Raw genomic sequence first — 18,403 nt, 5'->3', positions numbered from 1 at the left:
TTAGTAGAGACGGGGTTTCACCGTGTTAGCCAGGATGGTCTCGATCTCCTGACCTCGTGATCCGCCCGTCTCGGCCTCCCAAAGTGCTGGGATTACAGGCTTGAGCCACCGCGCCCGGCCTGAGGGCCTCCTTAAATCTCTACCTTCATTATGTGCTCGGCACAAACGAATGATGTATCTTAGATTTGGAAATGGAATTTTCTTCCCCAATCTCAAGTACCCTTCACAGACCTTCTATTAACCCTTAGTTTACTTAGCTTTAGTTCCTGGGTAAATAAAATATATGTGTTTTGCAAACTACGATGTTATAAGTCCAGTTGCTTCTTAATCTAGCAGAGCTCAGTGAAACTCTTTGCTTACAGACATGCTCGTTTTTATTAATGTCACACTTGGTTTTCTCCACGTGAAAGACATAATTTCTTTCATCCTATTTACTAATCCCTTCAGATCCCTGTGAGGATCCAACAGAACAACTTTAAAAAATTAAAGGGTTTTCCTTCCCTTCACAAATAGGCACATGCTTACTTACACAGTAAGTTTAGAAAATCCACAATGCAAAAGAAGGTGGAAGGACAAAGAGAAAAAGACGCAGAAAGACTTCCTCTTCCAGCCAAGATGGACTTGCCCTCCCACCAAGACCAACGAGAAAAGTGAAACTGGATAGAACATTTGAGAAAACTGTTTTCGGGGATTGGAACACAGGCAGAACAGGACTGTGATATCTGAGAACAGGAAAACACAGGAGGCAAATCTCACACACACTTCTGTTTTCTGCCCAATGGCAGTTTCTTGACCACACGGAGAGGTAGAGACCTCCAAGAATGAGGCAATGTCACTGAGCTGAGAATCTTGCAGTGCTAAAATGTTGGGAGTTTATAGAATAAGGTACTGGAGAAGAGGGAACTACACAGAGGTGAGGCCTCAAAAGAGTATGCAAAAGTTCTCTGCACGTCTGTGGCAAGGGCTGGGGGGAGCGCATGCAGAAGGCAGGCTCCACAAGGCCTCTGCAGAGCGGCTGGCACTGCTGAGGGCTGACTGGAGACACCAGAGATCACACAAATTTGGGACACAGCAGAGTGGAGAGAACTCACCAAGTACACGAAGCACATGTTGTTGAGGTCCATGAGGATGGACCTTTCCTAGAGTAAGAGTCACAGTTTAAGTCTACAGGCAAAACCCTAATAAATAAGTACAAACAAACAAAGCCCCAGGCTTGACAGAAGCAAAAGGGTGGTCAAATAATTTAACTAGGCATCAAGACATTTAACAGAAATAAAGGTTAAAATATTACGAAAATGAAAGACTGAATTTATAAGAAGACTTAATTCTAAATGTGTACACATGAGAGCTTCAAAATACTTTAAGCAAAAACTGCTCAAGTAGACAGATCTAGAATTACAGTTGGAGATTTTAACATAACTTTCAATACATTGTAGGATAAGTAAAGTCAGTAAGGACACAGAAGATGTGGCTAATCACGGGATAACTGACATCTAAAGAACACTGAACCGGCCAGGCACCGTGGCTCATGCCTATAATCCTACAACTTCGGGAGGCCGAGGCAGGTGGATCACCTGAGACCAGGAGCTTGAGACCAGCTTGGCCAATGTGATGAAACCCCGTCTCTATTAAAAATATAAAAAGAATTAGCCAGGCCTGGTGGCAGGTGCCTATAATTCCAGCTACTCTGGAGGCTGAGGTAGAATCACTTGAACCTGGGAGGCGGAGGATGCAGTGGGCTGAGATTGCGCCACGGCACTCCAGCCTGCTGGGCAACAGAGCGAGACTCCATCTCCAAAAAAAAAAAAAACCCTGAACCAACATCTGCAGAATACACATTCTTTTCAAATGCACATGGAAATTTACTAAGAAAGTATGTTCTCCAACCATACTACGAATGAACTAGAAATCAGCAATAATAACTTATCTATAATACCTCCATGTAGTAGAAATTAAAAACAATACACTTTTAAATAACTCATGGGTCCATGAAAAGAAAAATCACAAGGGAAACTAGATAATATTTTGAATGGAATGAAAATGAAAACAAAATGTGTTGACTATAACTAAAACTAAAGTGGAATGAAGAGCTCTAACTCCCTTCTTAAGAAGCTATAAAACAAGAGGAAAGTAAACTGAAAATAGGTTAAATGGAGGAAAAAAAAAGATTGAAAATAAACGAAATAGAAAATGAAAAAAAGAGAAAATAAGTAATACAGAAACAAGCTTGTCCAACCTGAGGGCTGCATGTGGCCCAGGCCAGCTCTGAATGCAGCCCAACACAAATTCATAAACTTTCTTGAAACATTATGAGATGTTTTTGCCTTTTTTTTTTTTTTTTGGCTCATCAGCTTATCGTTAGTGTATTTTATGTGTGGTCCAAGACAATTCTTCTTCCTCCATTGTGGCCCTGGGAAGTCAAAAGACTGAATACCCCTGTACTGAAAGATCATTAATGATAAATGATCTTATAAAGATAAACAAATTGATAAACCTGCAGCTAGACTGACCGATCCAGGAAAAAATGGCAAAAACATAAATTACCAATATGAAGAGACTGCAATACAGATTAGATTCTACAGACATTAAAAGGATATTAAAGAAGTATTCTGGACAATTTTCTGCCAATAAATCCAACAACTTAGATGAAATGAAATTTTCTTAAGACACAAATTACCGGCCGGGCGCGGTGGCTCAAGCCTGTAATCCCAGCACTTTGGGAGGCCGAGACGGGCGGATCATGAGGTCAGGAGATCGAGACCATCTTGGCTAACACAGTGAAACCCCGTGTCTACTAAAAAATACAAAAAACTAGCCGGGCGAGGTGGCAGGCGCCTGTAGTCCCAGCTACTCAGGAGGCTGAGGCAGGAGAATGGCGCAAACCCGGGAGGCGGAGCTTGCAGTGAGCTGAGATCCCGCCACTGCACTCCAGCCTGGGCGACAGCGCGAGACTCCGTCTCAAAAAGAAGAAAAAAAAAAAAAAAAAAAAGACACAAATTACCAAAACTGACACAACAGAAAAATCTGAAAATCTCTCTTAAAAATTTTTAATTTTCCCACAAAAAACTAAAACCAAACCAAATGAAACCCTCTAGGTTCAGATGACTTCACTAGTGAATTCTATCAAACATGTAAAGAAGAAATCATACCCATCTTACATAGGTATTTCCAAAAACAGGGAAGGAGAGAGTACTTCCCATCTCATTTTATGACACCCAATATCACCTTGACACCAAAATCAAATAAAGACATTACAAGAAAAGGAAACAGAAGTCAATATCTCCCACCAACACCAATGAAGAAAGCTTAAAAAAAAAAATCATATCTAGCAAAATCCCGAAGGACAAGGCACCACAACCACGTGGGGTCTACCCTAGGGATGTAAAGTTACTTTAAAAGTTGAAAATGAGGCCGGGCGCGGTGGCTCAAGCCTGTAATCCCAGCACTTTGGGAGGCCGAGACAGGCGGATCACGAGGTCAGGAGATTGAGACCATCCTGGCTAACACGGTGAAACCCCGTCTCTACTAAAAAGTACAAAAAACTAGCTGGGCGAGGTGGCGAGCGCCTGTAGTCCCAGCTAGTCGGGAGGCTGAGCCAGGAGAATGGCGTGAACCCGGGAGCGGAGCTTGCAGTGAGCAGAGATCCGGCCACCGCACTCCAGCCTGGGAGACAGAGCGAGACTCCGTCTTAAAAAAAAAAAAAAAAATTGAAAATGAAACCAATGTAATTCACTGGCAGAAAGAAGAAAGCTGTATAATCATCTCAACAGATACAGAAAGAGGCATTTGACAGCATTAAACACCGTTATGATAAAAACTCCCAAGAATCAAAGTTTAAAAAGAATGTCCTCATTTTGATAAAGGTTTTCTCTGCAGATCCTACAGACGTCATACCATATGGTGGACTACTGAAAGCTTTCTGCCTAAGCTTGGGAACAACGCAATTATGCCCAATCTCATGACTTCTGTTCAACACTATGGAAGTCCTGGACAGTATAATAAACCAGTAAAAAGAAAGACAAGACATAAGGATTAGAAAGAAAGAGGTAAAACGATAGTCACAGGAAACATTGCAAATTTCTTAGTTTTCTATATAAACAAACCTCTAGAAGTAATAAGTGAAACAGACTTATCAGACTACAAAGTCGCCATACAAAAATCAATTGTATATCTACATACTGACAGCAAACAATTGGAAAATCAAATTCAAAAGTTCTATTGACAGTAGTGTAAAATTATAAAATACTTAAGAATAAATTTTTAAATAGGCATGAAAGACTGCTACATTGAAAATTATGAAATATTGAGGCCCAATATTAAGATGTTGCTTCTCCCCCAAATGATCTGGACTCAATACAATTCTCCGAGAAAATCCAACAGGTTTCACTGTAGAAATTAATAGTTAATAAGTACAAAGTTGCAGGACTCACACTACCAGATCTCAAGACTTCATGAAATTATAGCAATAAAGACAAATATATCAACAGAAAAACAGACAAACGTATCAACAGAACAGAGTCCAGAAATAGACCAATACATAGAAAGTTAATTGATTTTTTATGAAGATACCAAAGTGGATTAACGGAAAAAGGAAACAACAGTGGTAATGGAACAACTGGCTATCAAGATGTTAAAAAATAAATAAATAAATAAATCTTGAAATCGAACTCACACCATGCCAAAAATTAATTTGAGATGAATGACAGATTTAATGTAAAAACTAAAACTATGATGCTTCTAAAAGAAAATGCAGAATATTTTCCTGACTTTGGGGTAAGCAAAGATCTCTTAGATCAAAGAGATAAGGCAGTAACCATAAAAGGAAAAAAAATAAACTGAGCTTTATAAAAATTAAAAGCTTCTGACCATTCTGGCTAACATGGTGAAATCTAGTCTCTACTAAAAATACAAAAAATTACCCAGGTGTGGTGGCGGGTGCCTGTAGTCCCAGCTATTCGGGAGGCTGAGGCAGGATAATGGCGTGAACCTGGGAGGTGGAGCTTGCAGTAAACTGAGATTGAGCCACCGCATTCCAGCCTGGGTGACAGAGTGAGACCCCGTCTCAAAAAAAAAAAATAAAAATAAAAAAATAAAATAAAAGCTTCTGCTCATCCAAAAACCACCATTAAGAAACCGAAAAGGTAAAACTCAGACTGAGAGAAAAGACTGATAACACCATCAACTCTTGGCAAGGATGTAACTGGAGCACTAATTCATTCTTGGTGGGAGGGTAAAATGGCATAACCACTTTAGAAAATTTGGGGCAGTTTCTTATATAGTTAAACATTCACCTATCCTTTGACACAGCAATTCCACATCTACATATCTACCCTACACATTTACCCTAATTTTAGAATTGATTTGCCATTTCAAAAGCAATGATTCTTCCAGAACATTGGCTTTATACCATTCCATATTTTTATAAATTTTTTAAGTTACCATAATTTATGAAGATTCAAAATGCAACTTGCCAAGGTTTAAAAGAGAAAAAAAAAGTATACAAAGAACTAAACGGAAAACAGGCTGGTTAAGTGTGGTTGGGTCAGTTTATTTCTAGCATCATTTACAGGCTACCCTGATGTTGTATTTAAAATTTTCATTAACTTCAGAGTTCACAAAATAACGATTTTTTTCCTGTGAAGATACTTCCTTTAAGAGACAACTGACTTCTACAATTAAAATGTATACATGTTCAAAGAAAATAACTTGCAAAATATTATTTGGTTGAAAAACATTTACATTAGGCCTTTAAAATTATGCATCAGAATCTCCGGCTATTAAGCAGTCTAATGATGCCTACTAAGTCAGAGAGTTATAATTCTCTCCTGTGCTTTATTCTGATAATGAAGTAAAGGCATCAGTACCATCTACTGTGCTGAAGAATAAATGGAATTTACAACTGTAGGTAATATTTAAGCACTTTAAGACAAATATGAATATGTCATAAATTTCTAACTAGGAAAATATTTTCAATGAGATCTCAAGAAATGTTAACTTTTTTCAGAATAGAGTACTGAAAACTGACTCACCAACAATATCAAGCTGGGTTTCTTCATCTTCTTCTCTTTTTCTCTTCTTATCTTTGCTCTTTTTCTTCTTACTACCGGACATAATTTATACAGATGAGTTTAGGTATATTGATTTGTATGATAAATAAATATAAGATTGAAACCTGGAAGTCTTCTAAGCTGTTTCATTTATAAATTACTGATTTAGGATGACTTACATTGCTATGCCCTCTTAAATACAGTACTGAGAGGTTGCTTCAGGCTTTATACATATTACTTTAGAGTTCAAAGCAGATTGCAGAGCCACACGGCCAGATTTTAAATCCTGATTCTGTAACTTCTTAGCTCGGTGATTTTTGGAAAAGGTACTGAATCTCTCTGAGACTGTTTCCCCACTTACAAAATTAGGATAATAACTTAAACTAACTCTTAAGGTTACTGTGAGGATTAAGAGGTAATATGTACGTTCATACATTGCTGGTGCAAATGTAAAATGGTGCAGCATCCGCAGAAAACAGTTTAGGGTTCCTCAAAAAGTTAGAGTTAACATACGACCCAGCAATTTGACTCCTAAGTATGTATACCCAAGGGAAATGAAAACATACACCCCCAAAAATACTTACATAAGAATATTCACACTAACATTAGTCACAACAGCCAAAAACTAGAAACAACCCAAATGTTCATCAACTGATGAATGGATGAACAAACTGTGTTACATCCACACAATGGAATACTACACAGCCATAAAAAGGAACAAGTGCTACAACAATGATGAACCTCAAGAATGTCGTAAGTGAAAGGAGCCAGATACAAAAGGCCACATGTTGCATGATTTCTTTCTTAGGAAATATTCAGAATAGGCAATTTCACATAGTCAGCAGATTAGAGGTTGCCAAGGACTAGGAGAAGGGGAGGATGGGATGTGACTGCTTTAATGGGCAGGAGGAGGTTTCCTTCTGGGATGACGAAAATGCTGAGCAACTAGACAGTGGTGAACCTCTTGAATATATACTAACAACCACTGACTGTACAAAAGGGTGAATTTTATAATTATGAATCACATCTCAATAAAAAAAGAAAAAAACAAGGGCGATTTGAAAAAAGTTAATGTGCCTACCATTTCTTGGCGCATTGGAAGTGCTACATAAGCATTAATTATGATTATTACGATAATCTTAAGACACTTCTGTCTGCATTTTCATCATAAAGTTTTCAGAAAATACCTCTCCTCTCCTCCCAGGAAATTCACAAAGTAAAAATCTCACATTCATTCCGGATAAACCTGCCATTTATTCTGCCATCTTCATGAGGCCAGATTCCTAGACAGGGTTCTCAAGGGCAGTGGCTTCAACTCACTCCCTGATACCTTCTTTCCATTTCGCCTAAAAATGTCAAAACCTCTGTTTATCACAGAGACCAGGGAGAAATGCTCAACATTTGTATGTACAGTCAACCTTGGGCAAATTTGCCAGTTAAAAAAGAAGCGGGGATATGAGTGCACAGGTATTTTTCCCTAAAAAGCTAATAAATTATCACTACCACCTCCTCCTCATATTTGGCTCAATTTGTTTACTGTATATATGTACTCTCATTTAATCCTCACAGTCTTCTAAAAGTATAAACAATCGTCTGAAAGTATAAATGTGTAAACGGAGGTTCAAAGATATTTGATCTTTTAATGAGTAAATGGAAGTTCAGACATATTAACCAATTTGCCACAAATTACAAAATTAGTAAATGACAAGAGTGCAGGTTCGAGCCCATATCCCTATCAAAGCCCATATACACCTCAACCACTGTGTGATTCATTCTCGTTTCACTCTACATATTACATTAGAAAAAACTAATCAAGAACTTTTCTAGAAAGAAAAGAGACAATGGAGAAAATAATAATCCCTAATAAAGGAAATTATTATCACAAACTACGAGATCAGACTAATGCAGACCCACCAGGCAGAGGCCTGGAGACCCAGACTCGTGGGTAGGGGCCACGGGTCACCCGCCGTCTGCCCTGTTTCCAGGGCCGTCCGCGCGGGAGGCTGTCCCTCTCTGCACAGGCGCCGGGAACCGCGGCCCGGCCTCCGTCCAGCCCGGACAGGGGCCAGGGCGAAGCCTGGGAGGCCACAAAGCCGGCCCTCCGCGCCACGGCTTCCACCGGACTCGCGGGGCTGGAGTGCGTCCGAAAAGAACGGAGGAGGTCCCCGCCCGAGCTGCCGGACCCACCTCTTCGCCTTGGTTCCCTTGAGCACCAGTTTGGTAGACTTCACGTAGGAGTACTCGGCCATGGCTCCGGGAGACTTCTGCGCGGAGAGGCTGAAGCCGGCTCAGGACGAGTATGCGACCCGGAGCAGCACCTGGGCGGGGAAGAACATAAGTGGAGGCGAAGTAAACACTGCCTGACAGCATCCGTTTCTCCAGAGCCCGCCTCCGTCTTCACCCGAACGGTGAATGGCTGAGAGCTCCACTTCCGGGTTTCTGCCAGGGAAACTACGGTGGCCGCAGAGGGCCGAAAGCTGTCCGCGCGCAGCTGCTCCCTGGCGCCCTCTCGAGGAACCCCTGAGGATTCGCGCCTCCCGAGGGGAGGAAAGCCCGCCCGAGGCTCTGAGGGCTGGCGGCCTGGCTGCGGTCTCCGCGGGGGCGGGAAGCGGCCCCGGCTGCCCTCGCTGTCCTGCGGCGGCGCGGCTGAAAGCGCGGGCCACTCGTGCGCGCGTCACTCGGGGCTGTGCGTAGCGCGACGGTGTGTGCAGGAAACAAGCAGGAAATACCCTAAAATAGAATTAAGCGCTACGTTGCGGGCCGCGGACGTCGCGAGTGCTGTGGGAATGTGGGCTGAGGTGGAGAGTTATGGTGGCGCGTGTTACAGGCCCAGGGGTCAGGAGAAGCCTAATCGTGGAGGCGGCATCTGAGGAGGGTCTTGAACGCTGGGCAGGCTTTTGCCTGACGGAGATGGAGGAAGCGAGTGCTGTCTGATGGAGGAAACAGGACGGAGGCGTGGAAGGAGCCGTGCAGCGCTGGTGTGAGGAGCAGCGAGCAGGCCAGGCCTGTAAAGCAGAGTGATGGGAACCTGGATGGAGAGGGCAAGTCGGGGTCCTGTGGTCGCTGAAGAATTTGAATGAAATCAGTAAACAGGTGAGAGGAATCAATCGCAAGAGCATGGGATGAAACGAGGCGTTGTCCACGGTGATTCCTGTGCAGCGGTGGGTATTATTAATCACGTATGTGACACCAAAACCACCCCACTCAAGTTGTGGCTCTTGCCCTAAAGTAGAAAACAGAGACCAGTTGGGTTCCAAGCATCCACGAAGATCTTATTAAACTCGTGATCCCTGGTGGCACCATCGACTCAGGACTGGCCCATCTCAAACCTGACTCAGAAACGAAACCGTCACAGTGTGCAGAGATGAGCGTCCTTACCCGCGATCATAACGTATTTTCCGGTGTTTTCACAGTGCTGCGCTTCCTAATCCCCACTCCACGGCAATCCACATGCGGTGATGCCCAGAGGCATTAGCAAGGAGACACACAGGGGCTCTTCACGTTGGCTTTCCAGGGTTTTGATGAAAATCTCAATTTCCTCATCTCTTATATTGTGGTTAGTAATAGTATCATTTAGGGTTGAAGAATTAGATGGTACGAATTATATAGGGTGTTTATTATAACCTACATGGAAAATGCCTAGGAGATGTTAGCTATCCTCATCACCAACATCGTTACTTGATGGTTATAATCAGACAGGAAGGCCGACACCAAGAAAATGGATACATGCTCTGGGGGAATGAATGTGGAGAGATCAGAAAGTCAAGAACAAAGCCATACAACATGTCTACAGTAAAGGGATAGAGAAAAGAGAGTCTATAAAAGAAGAAATGAAACAGAGTTAGAGTAAAATTTTAGAAATCGAAGCTCAGGAGAATTTCCAGAAAGGGTAATATTTAATATCGTAGAAGTTTAGGAGCACAAGATGGAAAAAACGCCTTTGGGGAAGCTCCATTTCTGATAGAGAAGTAGACAGAAAGTCAGCTTGATGCAGCGACTAGGTGAAGAAGCCCTGGCTGCTTGCATGGGGAAATAAATAAGGGATGGAATATGCCATATTTCTGGGTTTCTTTCTTTCTTGCCCAGCCTCTGTATATGCACAGAGTTTGGTGAAAACTTACAAAAAATAAAAATGAAACCAATTTCGTGTGTAGACTCAAATACAATGCTTTGTGTTAGAATCAAGATAAATTCATGCCTCTTCGTTCTATTCTCACCATCAGTTTTGAAATTAAACATCAGCTTTTCTTCTTCATTAAAATCATTTTCAACCCTTCCCAGGTGTTGGTGGTTTTGGGGAGTTACATAAGCAGTCAGGTCTTGATAAGTAGAGGAGGAGGGAACAGACACTTTCAGCAAAGGCAGAATTCTGAAATTCTGCTCATAGTTTTTTCCAGTAACTTTCCTATGTTTGTGAGGTTATTCAGTCATAAAGATCTTAGTGAAATTTTTTTCAGGCTTTACTAATCATAATAATCACTGTGGACATTTGTTTAAAATGTGTAATCCCAGGCCTCTCACCTGGAGGTTCTGATTCAGGAGATCATAGATGAGACTCAGAATACATGTGTTTGACATATATCACAAGTGGTTCTTAGCAAATTTGGGAAACTAACCAGGAATTTATGTTTTTATGACTGGCAGCTAGAAAAGGTTCCTAGAGTCTTTGCTTTTTGAAAATAAAATATTTCTTTTTTAAAAGGAAAATTGCATGACTAGATACAACATTTGTACATGTGGCACATGTACTATACTGTGCTTTTGTCATATTTACAGTTAAAGATGTGTAAGAACACTCAGAAAAAGTATATATTAAATGAAAAGAGGGGTAAGTCAGGGTGGGGGAGAAACGTGAGGCATGTGCTTATTGTTGCCAAAAGGCTGAAAAGCCAGAATGATAGCCATCTAAGGTCACAAATAGCACATTGTAAGTTGAGGGAGCTTCATAATCATGTCTGAAACCTTTGATACACTCAGTTGTAAACAGTGGCTTCGGACAAGATTTGAGGGAGAAACCAACTATGCTTTAAAGTGTTCGTTTAAAAGGCTTTAATTAAAGGAAATTCTTTGCATTTACTTGAGCTAATTTAACTTCAGGACTTTAACAAACTACTAGCCCTTAACCTCTTAAAAATTGTCTTTCAGTTCAAATGAAAGTTTAAGGTGGCCTTTATGTTCGATTGGTATACTTGTGCAAAGACTTAACAGCAAGGTACTATACATTTCTAAATGTTTACTTCTTAATTTTGCTGGAAGAAATATACTACTCAATTGATTATTTTTAAAGCAAAGTAAAACAATTTATTTTGACAAGTGACACTGTATTTTCCCAGTTTTATGGCAGCAAAGATTAGGCTTAACATCACTAATTATTAGAGAAATGCAAATCAAAACCAAAACGACATACCATCTTACACCAGTCAGAATAGCTACTATTAAAAAATCAAAAAACAACAGATCTTGGGAGGCTGTGGACAAAAGGGAACTTTTACACATACTACGTGCTAATGTAAATTAGCTCAGCCACTGTTGAAAGCAGTTTGGAAATTTCTCAAAGAATTTAAAATAGAATTACCATTCAAGCCAACAATTCCATTACTGGTGTATAACCCAAAGAAAATCAGTTATTGTACCAAAAAGACATATGCACTTGCATGTTCATCGCAGCACTATTCACAATAGCAAAGACATAGAGTCAGTCTAGGTGCCCATCAACAGTGGATTGGATCAATAAAATGTGGTACATCTACACTGTATTATTAGGCCATTCTTGCATTGCTATGAAGAAATACCTGAGGCTGGGTAATTTATAAGGAAAAGAGATTTAATCGGCTCACAGCTTTGCAGGCTGTACAGGAAGCATGGTGATGGCATCTGCATGGCGCCTGTGGAGGCCCCAGGGAGCTTTTACTCATGATGGAAGGCAAAGAGGGAGTAGGCACATCACATGGCCAGAGCAAGAGCAAGAGACAATGGGAGGGGGGGTAAATACCACACACCCTTACACAACCAGATCTTGAAAGAATTCACTATCACAAGGATGGCATCAGGCCATGAGAGATCCACCCCCATGACCCAAACACCTCCTACTAGGCTCCACCTTCAACAATGAGGATTACATTTCACCATGAGATTTATAGGGGCCACTTTCCAAACCATTTCATACACCGTGGAATACTATGCAGCCATAAAAATAACAAAATCATGTCCTTTGAAGCAACATGGATGCAGACGAAGGCCATTATCCTAAGTGAATTAATACAGGAACATAAAACGAAATACCACATGATCTCATTTATAAGTGGGAGCTAAACACTGGGTACTCATGGACATAAAGATGGAAAGAATACACACTGGGACTACTAGAGGGGAGAAGGAGGAAGGCAAGGTTTGACAAACTTAACTATTGGGTACTATGCTCATGTATTAATCTGTTCTCACACTGCTATATAGAACTACCCGAGACCGGGTAATTTATAAAGAAAAGAGGTTTAACTGAGTCACAGTTCCACAGGCTGTACAGGAGCATGGCTGGGAGGCTTCAGGAAACTTACAATTATGGCGGAAGGTGAAGGGGGAAGCAAGGCACGTTCTACCACGGTGGCAGAAGAGCAAGTGAGCCAGGGGGATGTGCCATATGTTTAAACCATCAGATCTCATGAGAACTCATGTACCATCATGAGAACAGCAAGGGGGAAATCTGCCCTCATGCGCTAATCACCTCCCACCGGGTCATTTCCCCTACATTGGGAATTACAGTTCGACATGAGATTTGGGTGGGGACACAGAGTCAAACCATATCAAATCAGCATCTGGATGATGGGATCATTCATACCCCAAAACTCAGCATTATGAGATGCAACAAACTGGCACATGTACCCCTGAATGTAAAACATAAGTTAAAATTATTTTCAAAATAAATTAATAAATGAATAAAAATATGATTAAATTAAAATTAAAAATTTGAATTAAAAAATTTGAGAGTGATTTCCGCTTGACAGTTATGTAAGTTATGTAAATGGAAACAGTGAGTTCTGTAGGATTCGGATCAATTGCATTATCTGTACTAAGTTGATGTCCGGTTGTTTGTATGAAAAGAAAAGAGGAGAAACTTATAGATCTAACAGGAAAAAAAATGGACAAATTTTTATGATAGCAAAAAGAAGAATGGAGGAAATAGGACTGAGGTTATAGTCATTGATAGATATTAATAGACAACTAAGTCAAAAGCCAGTGGTTGCAGAAAATATTGATTAATTTTGTTTTATTGCAGTCAGACAACAAAATTCTATGCCCTGCCTCCAGAGAAAAACCTTTTAGCCCTGTAATTATCTTTATTCCAAGCACCATTCCGTTCATTAAGTAGTGTATAGGGTGATTAATATGTGAATTATTCACAGAATTAAGGCAGAAGTTTTGAGTATTTCAGGATGATATTAATAGTATAGTCAATGAACTAAAATAAAATTTGACTAGAGGTGTGATCTTGTTAGATTTGGCAACCCAAAGTTGACAAATTTATTAATAAAATAAACTTTCATTGATGATTAATTTACAATTAGTAGACACACTGTTTCTTCTTCTTTCCCTTTCTCATTGATTCATTCATTTGTTCATTCATTCCTACAGAGCAGTGACTTTCATTCTAAGATTCCCAGAATCCTGAGGAATTCTTGAATGTCATCATGGGGAGCCAGGTGTGGGGATTCCCAAAAGTTGTATTTAATACTTGAAAAATCTCGAAAAGTTATATATTTACACCAGAGAAAGCTATACAGGTTTTAAGTTATATATATAGTTGAACACTTTTTATTTCTATCCAGAACTAAGTCATTAGAGTTAGTAACGTTGATTATTTCATACTGATCTAATGGGTAACCTTTATATATCATTGATTAATTATTAACAAAATAAGAATTCCCCCCAAATTACAAAATATATTTTGTGGGTTTTTCTTAAGGCTTTTGAAATATAAAATCAGAGGAGAGGATTAAAAGTAATCCTTGATGGTTAAAAAGGCAGGGAACTACCAACTTAGAAAACTGTATGAAAACAGCAAGATATATACATGGCCCTCAGACCAGCTGCCTGTTTTAATAAATAAAGTTTTATTGGAGCACATCCATGGATCTATGGTGCTTTCCTGCTACAATGGTAGAGTTGAATGGTTGATGTAGACACCTTATGGTTTGCAAAGCCTAAAATATTTATCATCTGGTCCTTTACAGCAAAGGTGAACCCAGTTTTAGAACATTCACTTTACAAATTAAGATACAGGGGATGCTGCCTTAACTGACCTCTATTTAACTGATTTGCAGTCAGCACTTTCTGGTACCCCTGTACAACTTACTGACTGATGTCCACTGCAAACTGAAAGCCTTTGAGTTACTTTTAATGCCTGTACATTTCTCTTTCCATTACAGAAATTGTATATTTTCTAAGAGGAACCTGTGTTCATTCCTAAATATATTTACACCGTTTGTTCTTGTTCTTGTAGTTATGTAATTTAATTAAATATTATGTTGGGAGGCCAAGGCGGGCAGATCACGAGGTCAGGAGATCGAGACCATCCTGGCTAACACGGTGAAACCCGGTCTCTACTAAAAATACAAAAAATTAGCTGGGCGTGGTGGCGGCACCTGTAGTCCCAGCTAGTCGGGAGGCTGAGGCAGGAAAATGGCAGGAACCCGGGAGGCGGAGCTTGCAGTGAGCCGAGATCTCGCCACCGCATTCCACCCTGGGCGACAGAGCGAGACTCCGTCTCAAAAAACAAAAAAAAGATATTATGTAAACTGAGAAAATGAGTATAACAAGAGTAGTATTGTTGTTTCTCTGAGAAATAAAGTAAATGTGTTGGAAAAATGAGACACTCAAACAGTTGCTGCCAGCTTAACTGTTGGCAAGACAACCAGAAACAAATGGGAAAAATTGTATAATCTCGGATTTCAGACTGCTTTACCCAGTTGTCTTCACAGAAAGTGAACAAGAAATCAATGACAACATATTATTGGCATAGTTTCTACAAGAAACTCCACTCAGTGAATCTGTGCAAGGCTTTGACCTTGTCATCAAAACACTGGCAAATTTATTTACACATGTCTTTTAAATTAAACTTTTAAGGACTTACATCTAATACTTCTTATGATTCCTCCATGTAACTTAAATTTGTGATTAATCTATTTATTACTGGTCCCGATCTTATTGAATAAGGGGTTTCTACCGTTTTTGCTAACCAAAAGTTTACTTTGATGAAGATGGAATTATAAATACAATAATTCAAGTTTAAAGAATTTGTAACAGAGGCCAGGCGCCTTGGCTACCGCCTGTAATCCCAGCACTTTGGGAGGCCAAGGCGGGCGGATCACGAGGTCAGGAGATTGAGACCATCCTGGCTAACACGGTGAAACCCCGTCTCTACTAAAAATACAAAAAATTAGCCGGGCGTGGTGGCGGTGCCTGTAGTCCCAGCTACTCGGGAGACTGAGGCAGGAGAATGGTGGGAACCCGGGAGGCGGAGCTTGCAGTGAGCTGAGATCAGGCCACTGAACTCCAGCCTGGGCGACAGAGCGAGACTCTGTCTCAAAAAAATAAAAAAATAAAAAAAAAACCATAAAAATAAAAAAAGAAATAGTAATAGAATGGTAATGATTAATACAATTTAGTATGCCTAAAAATCACTTGAAAAGCTTACTAACAATGCAAATTCTTGTGTCTTACGCCTGAGATTTTGATTCAGTACGTCTAGCATGGGACATAGGAATCTGTATTTTTAAGAATGTTAAAGGAAAATTGCTTAAAATAGGGTAAATTATGACTTACAAATATAAAGTGAACACTTGTCTAAGATTTTTATTTAACTCATTTATTTAATGAGGGAGCCAGTAAGATGTTATAATGAGTTTTATGGAAAATTAAAAGAGCCACACATATCTAGGTACTAAGGAACACTGAAATAAATTTGCTTGATAGGTTCAAAACTGACTTCTTGATGGAAGGTGGAAAAAGGAAAATTAATTATACTTCCACCAAAATCAATCATTTGCATATCTATAGAGAGTATTTGCATTACTATCAGTAATCTACAACTAACAGAATTACCAATAACAAAGAAAACAAAAGTCACAGAGATCCTATAGAAACAGATAACCCAGGTTATTCTAGACAAGGCTGAGATTTCCATTTTCTCCTGAAACAAGTTGCTCAAGCAATTCAAATACAATGAAGGTGGTCAGTGGGTAACAGCTGGAGAAATCATTTTCCAACCTGTAATCAAGACTGTTGAATTACTTCCTTCACTAGAAAGAATAAAATATTACCACATAAATTTGTATAATGATAATGGCCCACTATGAATGCTTTGGTGTTCTTAATTTTCTTAAGATTTATTAATATTTCTGAAGTAACTACTAAATGCCAAGTAATATATTTTCTAATTTAATCTTTCATTGACTTTTACTTCCACTTCAGTTGAGCTACTCACTTTCATGGCTGTAAACTTAACTTTTCAATAACTTAAAAATTGATTTCTAATGTTATAAACTCTAATGTTCCACTCTGTGACCTGCTCTTTCAGACTCTCTTCCTTACTGCCAATTCACTTTCTCTTCTGTCTCTTCAAGTGCCCCAGTATCTTGATTCTTCCATTTTCTTTTTTCTATTTTTTTTTTCAAGTAGACACATGGTAATTTCACATGTTGATGGGGTACAATGTGGTATTTTGATGCATGACACATTGTTAAAACCTCTCCTCCCTATCTTTCCCAGTCCGGAAACCACTCTTCTACTCTCTATTTCTATTAGATCAGTGTTTTTAGATTTCACATATTAATGAGATCATGTGCTATTTGTCTTTCTGTGGTTAGCTTATTTCACTTACCACAATGTCCTCTATGCTCATTCATGTTGTCACAAGTGACACAATTTTCTCCTTTTTTTATGGCCAAATGTGCACATGATATAGTTTGGATATTTGTCCTCACCCATATCTCATGTTATATTGTAATCCCCACTGTTAGAGATGGGGCCTGGCAAGAGGTGTTTGGTTCATGGAGGTGGATCCCTTATGGCTTGGTGCTGTCCTCATGATAGTGAACGAGTTCTCAAGCTTCCGGAGGCCTCCCCAGAAGCAGATGTTGGCACTATGCTTCCTGTACAGCCCACAGAACCAGGAGCCAATTAAGTCTCTTTTCTTATAAATCACCCAATCTCAGTTATTTCTTTATAGCAATGCAAGAATGGCCAAATACAGCAAATATGTCACATTTTCTGTATTCATTCATTCATTGATGGACACTTAGGTTGATTCTAGGCTATTGTGAATAGTGCTGTAATAAACACGAGAGTGCAGAAATCTTTTTGACATACTTATTTAATTTTCTTTGAATATATACCCAGTAGTGGGATTGCTAGATTATGTGGTCAGTCTATTTTTACTGTTTTTAAACGTTATATTGTTTTCCATAACAATTGCTCTAATTTACATTTCCACCAACAGTGTATGAACATTCCCCTTTTTTCACATCCTTGCCAGCATTTGTTATTTTTTGACTTTTTCATAAAAGGCATTCTAAGCGGGGTGAGATGATATCGCACTGTGAGTTTGACTCGCATTTCTCTGATTATTAGTGATGACGAGCATTTTTTCATATACCTGTTGGTGATTTTTATGTCTTATTTGGATAAATGTCTATTCAGCTCTCTTGACTATTTTCTAATCCAATTATTTGTATTTTTGCTATTGAGTTGTTTGAGTTTTCTATAAATTTGGGATATTAACCCCTTATCAAGTGAATAGTTTGCAGATATTTTCTCCCATTTTGTAGGTTGTCTCTTCACTTTGGTGATTGTTTCCTGTGCAGTGCAGAAGTTTTTATTTGGTGTAATCCCATTTGTTTATTTTTGCTTTTTTTTGTGCATGTCTTTTGATGTCTTTTCTAAAAAGTCCTTGTCCAGGCAAATGACATATAACATTTCACCTATGTTTTCTTCTACTAGTTTCATAGTTTGGGGTCTTACATTTAAATGTTTAATTTATTTTGAGTTGATTTTTGTATATGATGAGAGATACGGGTCTACTTTCATTCTTTTGTATGTGGCTATTCACTTTTCCCAGCACCATTTATTGAAAAGACTGTCTTTTCCCTATTGTATGTTTGCACCTTTGTCAAAAATAAGTTGCTGTAAATGTGTGGATTTATGCCTGGGCTCTCTATTTCTGTTCTACTGGTGTATATGCCTTTTTTTATGCCAATACCATGCTGTTTTAGTTAGGATAGCTTTGTAATATATTTTGAAATTAGATAGTGTAATACCTCTAGCATTGCTCTTGTTGCTTAAGATTTATTTGGCTATTTGGG

General features: G+C 39.4%; 1 protein-coding gene across 1 annotated transcript in view; it reads right to left on the bottom strand.

The window, feature by feature from the left end:
* FRG1 (FSHD region gene 1) overlaps positions 1-8,485 on the bottom strand; it is a 24,556-nt gene extending 16,071 nt beyond the window's left edge. The window contains exons 1-2 of the mRNA XM_025385581.1: positions 8,235-8,485; positions 6,030-6,100 (exon numbers count right to left, since the gene is read on the bottom strand). Of these exons, the coding sequence (XP_025241366.1) occupies positions 6,030-6,100; positions 8,235-8,296 (133 nt within the window). The 5' untranslated portion in view covers positions 8,297-8,485. The remainder of the gene's footprint in view (positions 1-6,029; positions 6,101-8,234) is intronic.
* Between the last annotated feature and the right edge of the window lie 9,918 nt (positions 8,486-18,403).

The sequence above is a fragment of the Theropithecus gelada genome, chromosome 5 (genome assembly GCF_003255815.1).
Source record: "Theropithecus gelada isolate Dixy chromosome 5, Tgel_1.0, whole genome shotgun sequence".
NCBI classification, from domain to species: Eukaryota; Metazoa; Chordata; class Mammalia; order Primates; family Cercopithecidae; genus Theropithecus; species Theropithecus gelada.
The sequence above is the reverse complement of the archived record's forward strand: the minus strand, read 5'-3'. Positions and strand labels throughout refer to the sequence as shown.